Genomic DNA, 13774 nt, shown 5'->3' with positions numbered 1-13774 from the left:
CATCCCTGGCAGCCAGCCTGGATGGGACTTTGAGCAACCTGGTCTCGTGGAAAGTGTCCCTGACTGCAGCAGTGGGGCTGGAACTAGATGATCTTTAACGTCCCTTCTAACCTAAACCCTTCTATGATTCTCTGAAACCATGCACAACATGATTTTAGCATGTGTATGAAATGTATAAGTTGAACCTCTGGAGATGTCACTATCCCAGTCAGCTCTTGTCATGCCACACCTGGAATACTGTGTTCAGTTTTGGTCCCCGCTATAAAAAAAGGTCCCCACTGTGGACAGGCTGGAAAGGGTCCAGAGAAGGGCCACAGAGATGATCAAAGGGCTGTGAAGCCATGGGAGGAAAGACTAACAAAGCTGGGTCTGTTCAGCCTGGAAGAAAGAAGGCTTAGGGGACACCTTATCACCATGTTCCGGTATTTAAAGGTGGCTACAAAGAAGACAGAGACTCCCTTTTTACAAGTCACATGCAAAAGATACGGCAATGGGCACAAATTATCCTGGGGAGATTCCGACTGGGCACAAGAGGAAAATATTTCATCATAAGAACAATCAGCCCCAACATCAGATGCTGTAATATGTGGCTGGGCAGGGTGCTGAGACATCTTGTCTAGACCGTGCTTTTGCCAAGAAAGGTTAAACCAGATGATCCGTGAGGTCCTTTCCAACCTGGTGTTCTATGATTTCCAAACTAGAAAAACACGCAAAGCAAACACCTACACGACCCTGCAAATAAATATAAATGCACTGCTTTCCACTGCATCAGCCGGTTACGGGGGTGCTTCTACCAGAGTTAGCAATGCCACCAGAAACACAAAGAACGTAAGATCCTGATAATCCTGCTCACGGCATCCTCCACTGCAGAGAAACCGACAGCCGGAGGGTGGTTGTGCTCTTGTTCTGAAGTAGGTACTGGCCTACTCCTTGCTCCTGTGACAGCGGGACACCGGTTCCTTCTGCAGGAGGCTGGAGGGGGACCGAGTTTCCCTCTCCTGAGAGGAGCACACAGCCCCAGCCCGGCTGCTCCAGCCGAGGGCACGGCGGCTCCGCCGCTGCCATCGCACCGCCCCGCATCGCGCCCTGCCCGCACTCCCCGTCCCGACAGTAACTGGAGCAAGACCCCGAGCTCGGTGGTGGCCGAGGCAAGCCACCTGCCGCCCCGGGAACGGCGGGGTGGCGGCGGGGCCAGGCCCGGGGCGGGGACGCGCCGGCAGCACCCGCTCACCTTGCCCTGGCGGCGGCTGCTCCGGTTCCAGCCCCGCGTCCCTGCCGGGGCCTGGTTTTACTTCGCCGCCCGCCGCCCCCGCGGAGGATGGGTGCCCGCGGGGCGGCCGGGCCTGGGCGGCTCCCCGCGGCGGGGCGCAGGCGGGACGGCACCGTGCTGTTCGGCTGCGGAGGAGGCGGCGCGGGGCCCTGGGAGAACGAGAGCGGCCGCGGAGGGGAGGGGAAGGGGAACTCCGCGCCGTGGGGGGCGCGGGAGCAGCCCGGACCGCGTCCGCCACGCACCGCCCGGCGCTTCCGGCGGGAGAGGAGTCGCCGGCAGGGGGCGCGCCTTGCCAGCGAGAGGGTGCGGGCAGGCAGTGGAGAGGAAGGGTCTGGTGTGGCCATGCTGGTTTCAGTTCATGTTTTTATGGTTTTTATGGCTGGAATGACAGAAAATACGTGTAGCACGGGAGTGACCTGATCAGCAATTGCAAGTCTACTTGCATGAAAGAAATTCTGTTTTCAGTAATAGCAGGTTCTAGTTCCTGTAATACTGTTCTAAACCGCTCTTTATTACAGGGGTATTACAATGTTTCTGGGGGAAATGTCTTTTTTTGTGTGGTTTTTTTTTAATTAGAAAAATCACCATCTTATATGTCATTCAAACCCACTCCCATCTCTCAATAATAGAATAGTAGAATGATTTGGGTTGGAAGGGACCTTAAAATCTAGCTCCAATCCCCCTGCCACGGGCAGGGATGCCTCACCCTACACCAAGGCTCCGTCGAGCCTGTCCTTGAACACTGCCAGGGATGGAGCATTCATAACTTCCCTGGGCAGCCTGTTCCAGTGCCTCACCACCCTAACAGCAGACATACACTATATATATCCTTATAAATATACACACAGTATATATCTTTGTATATTCCTTATACCCAACCTAAACTTCCCCTGTTTCTGTTTTAACCCAATCCTCCTTGTCCCATCGGTGCAGTCCCTAATGCAGAGTCCCTCCCCAGCACCCCTATAGGCCCCCTTCAGATACTGGAAGGCTGCTATGAGGTCTCCACACAGCCTTCTCTTCCCCAGGCTGAACAGCCCCAACTTCCTCAGCCTGTATTCATATGGGAGGTGCTCCAGTCCCCTGATCATCCTCGTGGCCCTCCTCTGGACTCGCTCCAACAGCTCCATACCCTTCTTATGTTGAGAACACCAGAACTGCACGAACTATTCCGAGTGGGGTCTCGCGAGCGGAGGTGCAGGATCGCCGCCTTCGGCCTGCTGGGGAAAAAAGGTAGTGTTTCCGCCCGGTTTCGAACCGGGGACCTTTCGCGTGTTAGGCGAACGTGATAACCACTACACTACGGAAACTCCTTATGTTACCGCACCTCCCCTTGACCTCTTTCAAAACATTCTTACAATAATTGTAAAAAGGGATAACTACTATAGATGTCAATTTTTTACTCCAGCTCACTTAAGCTAAGCTGCAGATACTACAGGGATGCTGCTGTAAGATGAAACAGCCTAGGAAAAACATGAACGTTGTTAGCAAACAAATGACAACTGAGATACAGAGATCCAGGCTGAATCTCTGCTTGGGAAGATAATCAGTGCTCTGATTATGTATCACCCACCCAAGGCTAGTACTCTGTTCTGAGTTGCAGCACAGCCTTTAGCATCAGGTGTCCAGCACTAAACCATGTCCTTAAGTGCCACACTAGTGCAAGAAATCTCTGGAGAAGCAGCATGGGAGGAGGAAGAATTCATGTTAATCCAAACACTAGATTGAGTTTTCTAATGAAAACAGGCAAATGTTGCATATATTCCTTAGATGCTACACAAAGTTTTAGGACATTGAGGGGAAAGATTATATAGGTATTAACAGTACAAAAAGGAAAAATGAGGCGCAAAAATTACCTTTCTTGGTGTTTGAGGTTAACAGATTTGGTTGCATTTAATGGCATATTGGATAGATTACACAAAGCTCTCCCACTCCCACCAGTAACAACATCTCACAGCTTGTAAAAACACATTCTGCTTTGTAGCATGTTTCAGTGTTCTCCAAGGTGTGCTAGGAAGACAGTGCTGCCTGTTGCCCACCTTTTCAAACAGGCATTTACGTTCAATCCATAGGGGGACGACACTGTTGCAGTTCTGCGTTTCTGGGCAAACCCCCAGTGACGATACGCCTCCGGGCTGCACTACCTAAGGAAGCTCCCCCAAGCCCGCTCCCTGCTAGCTGGGAGCTGTGGGCGAGTATAGCACGTATGTACTGCAAACACACTGCGATGCAGGGATTCTCAGGCTGGGGGCAGCCTCATCCACTGCACCAGTAGTGTACGGTTTAATAAGACATGATGTACCAGCTCACACTTGAAACTACTATCTGTACTTGCATAGCGCTACACTTAACTAAAGCTTTTTTTTCTCTAAGAGACTTTTTTTTTTCTTTTTTCCTGTTAGGACAAAGTCTTGGAGGTGGCATTCCTACTTTCCAGGGTACCAAACCACTAAACTGATATATTTGTAGGAGTCTAGTAACTGGTTTAATGGGATTACTTCTCTTCATATAGTCTCTCTAGAAAAATGGCCTAAGCAGTACCTCATTAGCTAAAGCAAGACAGTTTCTCTTCTGACACTGTCTTGCGTGGGGTCCAACAGGAAGGCACTCTCTGAGGGTGGGGACTGTTGTGGGACAACACTGACTGAGGATCTGCTCTGAGCATGGACCATGAACCACTCAAAACACAGAAGCATGTATTTAGACAAAACTTCTGAGGCTCTCAGATGTATGTACTTACTTGTTTTAGGAACCAGGCAAATCCTGGCTACACAATTTCCTTTGGGGGAACTCAGCTGTTGCATTGCTATTACACACAAGTTTTCTTCTTCATCTTTCTGACTTCAGAATATCCTCAAAGACACAGGGGAACCTTCAAGAGATTATTTGCTTTCTTCTGTCAAATCTATAGAAATTTGTGAAACTGGCTGAATGCCAATTATTAGTCATCAGTGCCATAGGACATTGGTTTTTACTATATTGTATAAAAACAGTGAAATAAACAAAAGCTTTCTAGTCACTTTTACGTTTATCAAATCGCTCCAACAAAGCCTTCCATATGCTGCCTGGGATTGTTTGATGCTTGCTTATGAGAGCCTGGATGGCAGCCTTTGTCTGAAAAGAGAAGAGAAAGTTGACTTTACAGACTTGCTTGTGCAAGGAAGAACAGTATAATCACTGATGACTTCTTAGAGGCTCAGGAGGCATTGGGAAATTAACACATAAGATCTATTTTAAGAAAAAAGTTGTGGTTTATATTAACTAGTTGTCCTAGTGACACTTTCCTTGGAAAAGAACAAAAATATTGACTGCAGTTTGGATAGACTGAAATTATTGAGTTTTATCAAACCTGGCCATTACTAAGTCAAAGTAACCTTGAACACATGCAAACACTAAGTGTGTGCCATCTCTATTCCTGAGGATTTTCATCAAAAGCACTGGATAAAGCCTGGCAAAACTCATCTGATCTCACAACTGATCTTGCTGGGACCAGGAATTTAGAATGGGGACCTCCATCTGTCCTTCTCAACATGAATTCTCCCATAATTGTATCATATATGGCATGCATATATGAGAATTTGTACCTAAAATCCGTTCAGTTTTACTCTACATGAGATTCAAATGCAAGTTTGTGGTGAGAATACATAAAATATTCTGTATTTCTACCAGGTATAAGAAATAATTTCCCTTAGTTTTTCCTCATGTATTTAAACTTGAAATAGGGGTATCAACATACTCCAGTGATCTGCCCCAGAGTGATGTTAGAATATCACTGGGAACATAAGAAAAGAGTAGCCAAACCTTTCCTGGCAGATTCATGTCCTGAGTCCTTTTCAGGGCAGGATCAGACAGAGGTCAGCCAGTCCTCTGCTCATCTCAACCCCCACTTAAGTTGTGGGGGTGTTTAACTAATACTAGCCACTGAAGACCTAACTCTACTCCCACTAAGTGGGTGGTCAAAGGCTTGACTTGGAAAAGCAAATCAATGTCATGGGAAACTTCCATTTCAGTTTTGCAGATTCCCAAAATACTTTTCCCCAAAATATAAGAATATGGACAATCATATGGATAACCTTGGCACTAATATTTCTTCCAGCCTTCGAAACCTGCTAATACCAAACTCCACAGGTTGCTGGGGCAGTTCCCCTGTAACAGACCAAACCTGTCTTTCTGGTTTCACTGCTGTGAAGCCCAGAACAATCTGAAGTAAATCCTAAAAAAAGGAAAAAAAAATAAATAAAAGGAAGAAAAGCTAGCTTTCTTGCATCTTTTGGGGGGCACCAAGGTGGTTTTTACACCAGTGATTCCTAATAAGTGTTTTGATCTGTGTATTTCTAGGCCACAGCAGACTTTTTTTTGCACAAAGCCCTCCTTTCATCTTGTATGAAAAATTTTGAAAAATGCCTAAACCCTGGATCTATAAAAGTTTTTATGCCCCTCGACACCACTGATTTCACCAAGCTGTAAGTACTCAAAATATTTTAATATACTGAATACAATTTATTTTCTTCTTTTAGCATTTTCCTTTCGACAAGACTGAAGCTTTTGTGGAACTTTGTTTATAGAGCCCTGTGTTATTTAGAGAAGAGTCTCAAAAGGTAGTTGTTATGTACGAAATTTATTTTCCTAGTTACTGAAAACTGAACCTAAAAATGTACTTCACATCATTTCAGTTATCAAAGGCACGGGAGAAACAAAGTTAGCAACCCAAGCAGATAGAGCTCACACATGAAAGAATGAGAGCATCTCAGTCATCTATTACTATGTCAATACTTACTTGTAGGTAATTGTATATCAAATAATCCGGGAGCTCAACTACCCATTGCTTTAACAAGCTAGTAAATGTGTACTTGTCTTTATTCATATAAAAAAAGTATGTTTTCAGTGCATGTACAATAGAGAGAAAAGTATATAGTTCAATATTGCACAGAGAGCTAACTTACCTTTTCAACTAATTCATCTGTAGTGATATTTGGATCATAAGGGATTTGCTCCCCAATGTACGTACGAAATTTAACTGGAAGTCCTCCGTACGGAGGAGTAAACGGCAGTCGAGTGCTTTCATACAACCATCTAAAAAATCCTGAAATAGATTAAGGGAGGAAAAAGTAGATTATAGTCACATAAAACACTATCCAAACTTGAATTCTGATTAATATGGAAGACTCTGACAGTTGAGAAGAAATTGCAGGATTTAGGTTAGCTGGCTACCAAAACAAAGCTCAATAGACTTAATAGATCACTGAAATAATACTGCATTAAGGAACCAGGTCACACAGCACAAACCAGTTACACACAAGCTATTGTAGATACCTCTGAGCCACACCAAGTGTGTTAGAGAATCCAAAGGAAGCAGAAGTCCAAAAAGCAAAATGTAAAAGAAGAGTGAGAGAAATCAGAGAAGTGGAGAAAATGTTCCAAATACTTAAAATATGTTTTAAAGTTCTTACTTCTTTCTTTAAGCATCCTATATCCTTCCCGGACATTTTGAGTGTACATTGGAATGATGGGCTAAGGAATCATAAAAAAAACCAAAAGGTAGAAATGTTATATCAGCTTTAAACTTAACTGCCTGTTAATGCAGCTAAGAAAATCTCTTGAATACAGGGGAATTATCAGTTAAGTAGTAAACAAGGAATCTTGTTATAAAAAAGAAACTTCAGAATAAAAATAAAATTCTATTTCTCAGCTCCCACAGAAACTGATGTTAAAGTTCCATCTGTAAGGATGTCAGGGTTTTTTCCTTTAAATGGCTTCCATCACTGAGTTCTTTGTTAGGCTCTAGTTAGGTCTTTTTCTTGCTTGTTTTTTTTCTCATCCTGTGGTTTCTGTTCTGTGGTAGTGATTCTTAACAGAGTAAAGGGGTTCTTTCATTACCTTCTGGACAAGTAATTCCAAAAATATGCTTAAAATACAGTTTCAAAAACATAAAAGGGACAATAAAGAGAGAAAAAGTCATTGTATGTATGGATACAATTACTGTTTGCTTGTCTACAGACTATGAAATCTTAACTCAGACTCTAAGACATGGCTGTTTGAAGTTCAGGCATGTCCAGTGTCTTTCCTTTTAGTCACAGTAATGAAGTGAACTTGTTCTATAACTACCTAAACCTCTGCCTTCCAGAAGGCATGTAGTCCAGGTCAACCAGGACATACAAATGACTTGTTTGTCCAAGGGATCTGCAGAAGTTCTTTCCAGTGGGGTATTATCTAAACATTACTGCTTCAGTGAGACCTTACTTTGAGAAGAAGATAAGATGAGCCAAACGTAAATGTCTATTTGCTTTCTCCAAAGCTTCATGAATTGAGTGCTTTCCTATTCAGTGCTCATGATGGAAGCTTTAGACAGAGACACTGCAAAGCTTCATTTTACATTTCAGTCTGCAATACTGCAAGAAATATGTATCATACGAGTTATATAAAACTCTAATACAATGTCAGTTCTGATAGTTTAGATGAGTCTACATGCAGTCTTCAGTCAACCAATAAGACTGATGTGGCCAGTATTGAAAAGAATGCAGCAAGAACAAATATAAACAATCAGACACCAGAGGAGAGCCACGAAGATGAGCAGAGGGCTGGAGCACCTCTCCTATGAAGACAGGCTGAGAGAGCTGGACAGCTTGGAGAAGAGAAGGCTACAGGGAGACCTAGCAGCCTTCCAGTACCTTAAAAGGGTCCACAAGAAACCTGGAGAGGGACTTTTTACAAGGGCATGTAGGGATAGGACAAAGAGGAAGCTGATAGAGGGTAGATTTAGAATCATAGAATAATTAGGGCTGGAAAGGACCTTAAGATCATCTAGTTCCAACCCCCCTGCCGTGGGCAGGGACACCTTACGCTAAATCATATCACCCAAGGCCTCGTCCAACCTGGTCTTGAACACTGCCAGGGACTGAGCATTCACAACCTCCCTAGGCAACCCCTTCCAGTGCCTCACCACCCTAACAGGAAAGAATTTCTTCCTTATATCCAATCTAAACTTCCCCTGTTTAAGTTTTAACCCGTTCCTCCTTGTCCTATCACTACAGTCCCTAATGAAGAGTCCCTCTCCAGCATCCCTATAGGCACCCTTCGGATACTGGAAGGCTGCTATGAGGTCTCCACGCAGCCTTCTCTTCTCCAGGCTGAACAGCCCCAACTTCCTCAGCCTGTCTTCATACAGGAGGTGCTCCAGTCCCCTGATTATCCTCGTGGCCCTTCTCTGCACTTGTTCCAACAGTTCCATGTCCTTTTTATGTTGAGGACACCAGAACTGCACACAATACTCCAGGTGAGGTCTCACAAGAGCAGAGTAGAGGGGCAGGATCACCTCCTTTGACCTGCTGGTCACGCTCCTTTTGATGCAGCCCAGGATATGGTTGGCATTCTGGGCTGCAAGCGCATACTGCCGGCTCATGTTCATTTTCTCATCATCAACCAACACCCCCAAGTCCTTCTCCGCAGGGCTGCTCTGAATCTCTTCTCTGCCCAACCTGTAGCTGTGCCTGGGATTGCTCCTACCCAGGTGTAGGACCTTGCACTTGGCATGGTTAAACTTCATGAGGTTGGCATCAGCCCACCTCACAAGCGTGTCAAGGTCCCTCTGGATGGCATTCCTTCATTCCGGGGTATCAACTGAACCACACAGCTTGGTGTCATCGGCAAACTTGCTGAGGGCACACTCAATCCCACTGTCCATGTCAGCGACAAAGATGTTAAACAAGACCAGTCCCAACATCGATCCCTGAGAGACACCACTCGTTACTGGTCTCCAGCCGGACATTGAGCCATTGACCACAACTCTTTGTGTGCAGCCATCCAGCCAGTTCTTTATCCACCGTGTGGTCCATCCATCAAATCAATGTCTCTCCAATTTAGAGACAAGGATGTTGTGTGGGACAGTGTTGAACACTTTACACAAGTAAAGATTAAAGGAAGATCTTTCCTCTTAGGGTTGGTGAGACACTGGCAGAGGGTGCCCAGAGAAGCTGTGGCTGCCCCATACCTGGCAGTGTTTAAGGTCAGGTTGGATGGAGCTTTGAGCAGCCTGGTCTAGTGGAAGGTGTCCCTGCCTGTGGCAGGGGGTTGGAACTGGATGATCTTCCAACCCAAACCATTCTGTGATTCTATGAAACATGTTTGTCAAAAGATGGAATCCAGTTGCTACTATGGGCCTAACTTTATATAAGAAAGGACATAAAAGGTTAATATTGCCCCCTCTACTGTTAAATGCACAGCACTTCAAGAAATTCTTAGTTATCTAAGAGTTATCTGCTCACAGATTTCCAGAGAAATACCAAAGATGCCCAAATTTCAGTGGAGCCTGCAAGCTAATTACAGTGATGCCCACCACAGTGGGATCCAGTCAGACTTCCTAATCTGAACAAACCCTGAATGAGTTGCAATAATAAGTAATACAAAAGTCAGCAGCACTGTGCAGGTGAGTTCAGGCTAGTAGGTATCAAAGGAGAAAATACTCTCTGCCCTTCAAGTAACACATAATTCTATGTAGCGTTTGTTTTACCAAATATGTTATACAGATGACCACAAGAACCTTCCACACTGCAAGAACCTTATCTTCAGTGAATACCCAAATCATTACATGAAAGAACAAAAAAAAACCCAAAATCCACAAACCTGTCAACAGGAGGTGGTAGCAATTTTAGGTACTATTATTCAGGTATTTCCATGTGCTTCTAAATTATGAAAGCCTGGGAGGATTTTTGTGATGTGTTTTGATCAGGGTGGCACTCTATATTAAGGGCATTCAGAGTTATTTAATTCAATTTTTATTTAAATTAGAAAGAAACATTATTACATTGTAGGATTACACTATAAATTCCAAGTGAAGTAAAAACAACTGGCAATACAGTGTTCAAATATTTGAAGTAGCTTGAAAGGCAGGTATAAAAGCAAAATGGTTAGAAATCACTTAAGTTGTTAAAGTGACACCTCTTTCTTACTGAGTATATTATTAAATTAATATATAAAAAGAAAGACTGTAAGGGAATTCAAAATGCCCGTATGAATTTGATAGGGTTTATCCTATTCACATTCTGATGGTGGTGTACAGGCCCACACAATATATGAAGTATTGTGACTAACATTTACCAGCCCATGCTTTTGAGAAAAAGGATAGGAGAGGGAACAGAAGCACATAAAATGTGACTTTTAAAAGGCCACATAACAAGACAAACAAAGAGGTAGGATAGGACTCTCAGCCAAAAATTCCCCCAAATTTATTCTAGTGTTTAGTTATCTCCCCACAAGATTTCAGAGCTAGATAAAGTTATGAAGAACTATTAACCTGAAGCTTGCATTTTGCAACCCTAGGTACTTTGTAGTAGGAGATACAGCATAAAAAAGCAAAGTTTGAGAAGCAACAAATTGGATGGGGTGAGAGTGAGCTGTAACTGCACAAAAAAACCTGAAAGGGGTGGTAAGAAATGGAAGGTTTATGGGAAGAACTCAACTTCCTGTACAGATTCTCCTATAAACAGACAAGGATTATGTTTATGTGGTAGGCCAAAGAAAAGCGCTGCAATTGATGAGATATTTATAAGAATGTAAAGAAAAATGATGGTTGTGCAATTCATGAGAAAGCAATAGAAAGCTCGTGGCTGAACAGAAGAAGCCTGGATGACTACTGGTATTGTCAGACACAAAGAGTGCCAGGTATGCTAAGTTTAAATTAAGACAGAAAACTCATCTCCAGTGCTGATAATAAGAAAATGCAGTTAGGAAAAAGAAGGGTTGCTGCTCTTTCAGCTCTATGCCATCCCAAATAAAAGTATTTCCCAGAGGCTGTGTCAGAGAAACAGTCTCATGGGCCTGGGTTAACAGTTGGACTTGATGATCTTGAAGGTCTTTTCCAACCTAGCTGATTCTGTGATTCTACATGGAATTAGACAGAAGAAGTCAGAGCCAGCGGTAGAAGTTTGTATTGTAGATCATAATCTATATGGAAAATATAACTGAAACTGTGGCCATGTGTACATTAGCAGAGTGCAGATCAATAGAACCATATCTCTGGAGGATGCTGAGGGTCTGGCATCAACACTGAACACATTTCAGAGCTATGTTTTTATGTAGAACTAATTCTCGGCTGGTACCATTGACTGAATGCCCATTTGCAACCGGAGAGTATTAGTCCGATTTAGTTTCAGCCAAAAGGTATTCTAACATGTTCCATTACATGAATCAAAGCATGGTGAGGGAGATGGAAAAATTGCTTCAAAAGTGTACACATGATTCAAACTCAGACACTGAGGTAGACACACCTTCTGTTAGTGGATGCAATCTTTCACAAACGTGAAGAAAGGTAAGGGCAAGAACAAAATCTTGGACCCTCCTAAAATAAATGAGAGGAAAGAAAGATAAGGATCATGTATTAAAGAGCCATAAGAAAATGACTGGGTATTTAAAAGTAAGATAAATATTTAAGACTAGTAGAATGAGAAAATAGAATGAAATATGGAGAAGGACTATAGTGAATACTCCTGAAATACAGTCAAGACAAGAAACTGTATGGCAATATAAAGCTATACAGTTCCATAAACCCCTTGCTCCCTACGGATTAATGTGCTTTAAGAAAGTGATGGGAAGAGGAAAGGAAGTCTTTACTCTAAAACCTTTTCTTTGGTCTGGAAGATTTTCCAACAAACATTCCTAAGCTATGTTTTATAATGAAGCATATATGCAATAAGCATAGAATTAGGATTCATAACATATAATACTCACCACTTTTGCATCTAGAGCAACCTGAGCAAAGCCTTTTCGATTTCCCCACACAAGTTGATAACTTTCATCACTGAATAGTGCTTCTCTAACTCCACCTGGTGAGATGGACACCAAGTATCCATTCTTCAGGGCAATGAGGCATTCCTCTCTTGTACCTGGCATAACACCTGTCACTCCCAGTAACAATTTAAGACCTGCAATACATAAATAGCAAATAAATATTATTGTAACAATATATCACAAATACTGTTTGCATGTAGAAATATGATTATAGCTAAATGAAAATCTAATAGCCATATACCAAGACTAGGGCAAATTTGCTTGAAGGAAGTGAAACACCTACAGAGTAAATATTGGCAAAATGAAAAGTGACAGTGTTTTTGCCCAAATGTTATGAAGATGAACCAGCTTCTTAGGAGCATCTCAATAAACCTATGCCTCCACACGCTATTTTCCATAATGATCAAAATACCAACCATACAACCAAAACACAGGTAGATGCATAGATAGTGCTCAAGGAAAGCGGTGGGGAAAGGAAAATAAATCTTTACTCAAAAACCTTTCCTTCTGTCTGGAAGACTTTCCAAGAAACAGTACTAAGCTACATTTTATAATGAAGCATGTAAGCAATAACCATAGAATTAGGATTGGTAACACATAATAATCGCCACTTTTGCATCTAGAGCAACCTGAGCAAAGCCTTTTCAATTTCCACGAGTCCTTCTTTTTAAATATTTTAATACAGTATTTACTAAGTACGTCTGTAGCAAATTCTTCCTCCACAGTTTTCTATGACTGCCTTAGTATGTTCCCACATCAAACTTGCTTGAGTTTATTCTCTTTGTTTTCAGTGTTTGGACACAACTTTCTTTTCTGAATAATGTCCTTCTACATTTAAATAGCTTCCTTTTAAGATAAGTGGTATAAAGGTGCCTTAAAATAGTCTCCCTCCTATTCCTTATGAATGCTCTTTATGCTTTGGTTTTCAAAAAACTGCATGAGGTTTGCTTTTCTGTAACTTCTCCCTTTCACAATGGAATTATTTATTTCTTTCTCAGCCTACAATGTGTTGAATGTATTGTGGTGGTCAGTGTTATAGACCTCTCTTCAACAGTAAAATCTTCAAAGAAGTTTTGTGTCCTACTCCAGGCTTCTACCAAAAGGTAGATTTGATGTTGTACCCCACTGCAGTGGCTACCCAGTGTAGGGGCAAGTAAGTGATTGATATCCTGCCTTTACTGAGATCTTCTGCACTCATAGCCCTTTGCTGACTAGCCAGCACTAGGTCACTAATATAGTCACTATCCTACACTTCCTACTGAGGCATGACATTTCATCCCAAAGGAATTACATAATGTCTATTTGTTGGCTTCAGAGGGTCTACCAGCGTTTTTATGACCCTTCACTTAAAAGACAGGATATTTGATATTCTACTTTGTTTGTCCTTCTGCAGCTACCAGCTTTTACTTTAAAAATCTAAAAACAGTCTTTTAGTTAAAAAGCTGTCTTGAAATTGTAATAAATGTAAATTTCACCAAAACTAGCAACAAGTTGAGTGAATCCAGAGTGCTTAAAGACAAGAGAATGTATTCTTACCTGGTAAGCGAAAGACAAAATGATCAGCTACTGACAGACAAAGTCTTTTCTTCCAGAGAAACAGCCTGGACAAGAAGTAAAGATAGTCTATAGGAATAGCTCCATGGTAATACACCAGAATGCCTGGTCCTTCTGGTAGGTTTTCCACACCATGAAGCTCATAACCTGTTTGGGATGGAAAGCAAT

General features: G+C 42.6%; 1 protein-coding gene and 1 non-coding gene across 7 annotated transcripts in view; both read right to left on the bottom strand.

Annotated features, from left to right (window-relative positions):
- The window catches only part of TMEM68 (transmembrane protein 68), a 41746-nt gene that overhangs the window by 19996 nt on the left and 7976 nt on the right, over positions 1 to 13774 (bottom strand). For 5 of the 6 annotated variants that reach the window (XR_009967579.1, XM_062633375.1, XM_062633378.1 and 2 more), the window contains exons 3-4: positions 13589 to 13753; positions 11993 to 12186 (exon numbers count right to left, since the gene is read on the bottom strand). Coding sequence is in view for 4 of the 6 variants with exons in the window: in XM_062633375.1 (XP_062489359.1) it covers positions 11993 to 12186; positions 13589 to 13753 (359 nt within the window). In the remaining 2 variants the exon portion in view is untranslated. Of the gene's footprint in view, positions 1 to 1231; positions 1491 to 11992; positions 12187 to 13588; positions 13754 to 13774 lie in introns of those variants that run through there. The other variant, XM_062633379.1, reaches the window with a different exon arrangement.
- Positions 2508 to 2580, bottom strand: TRNAV-AAC (transfer RNA valine (anticodon AAC)). The gene has a single exon. It is a non-coding gene; the product is annotated as a tRNA-Val (tRNA).

The sequence above is a fragment of the Pezoporus occidentalis genome, unplaced genomic scaffold, assembly GCF_034315485.1.
Source record: "Pezoporus occidentalis ecotype Australia unplaced genomic scaffold, CSIRO_AGI_Poc_V1 ctg4, whole genome shotgun sequence".
NCBI lineage: Eukaryota > Metazoa > Chordata > Aves > Psittaciformes > Psittacidae > Pezoporus > Pezoporus occidentalis.
Note: the sequence above shows the minus strand (reverse complement) of the source record. Positions and strands in the feature narration are given on the sequence as shown.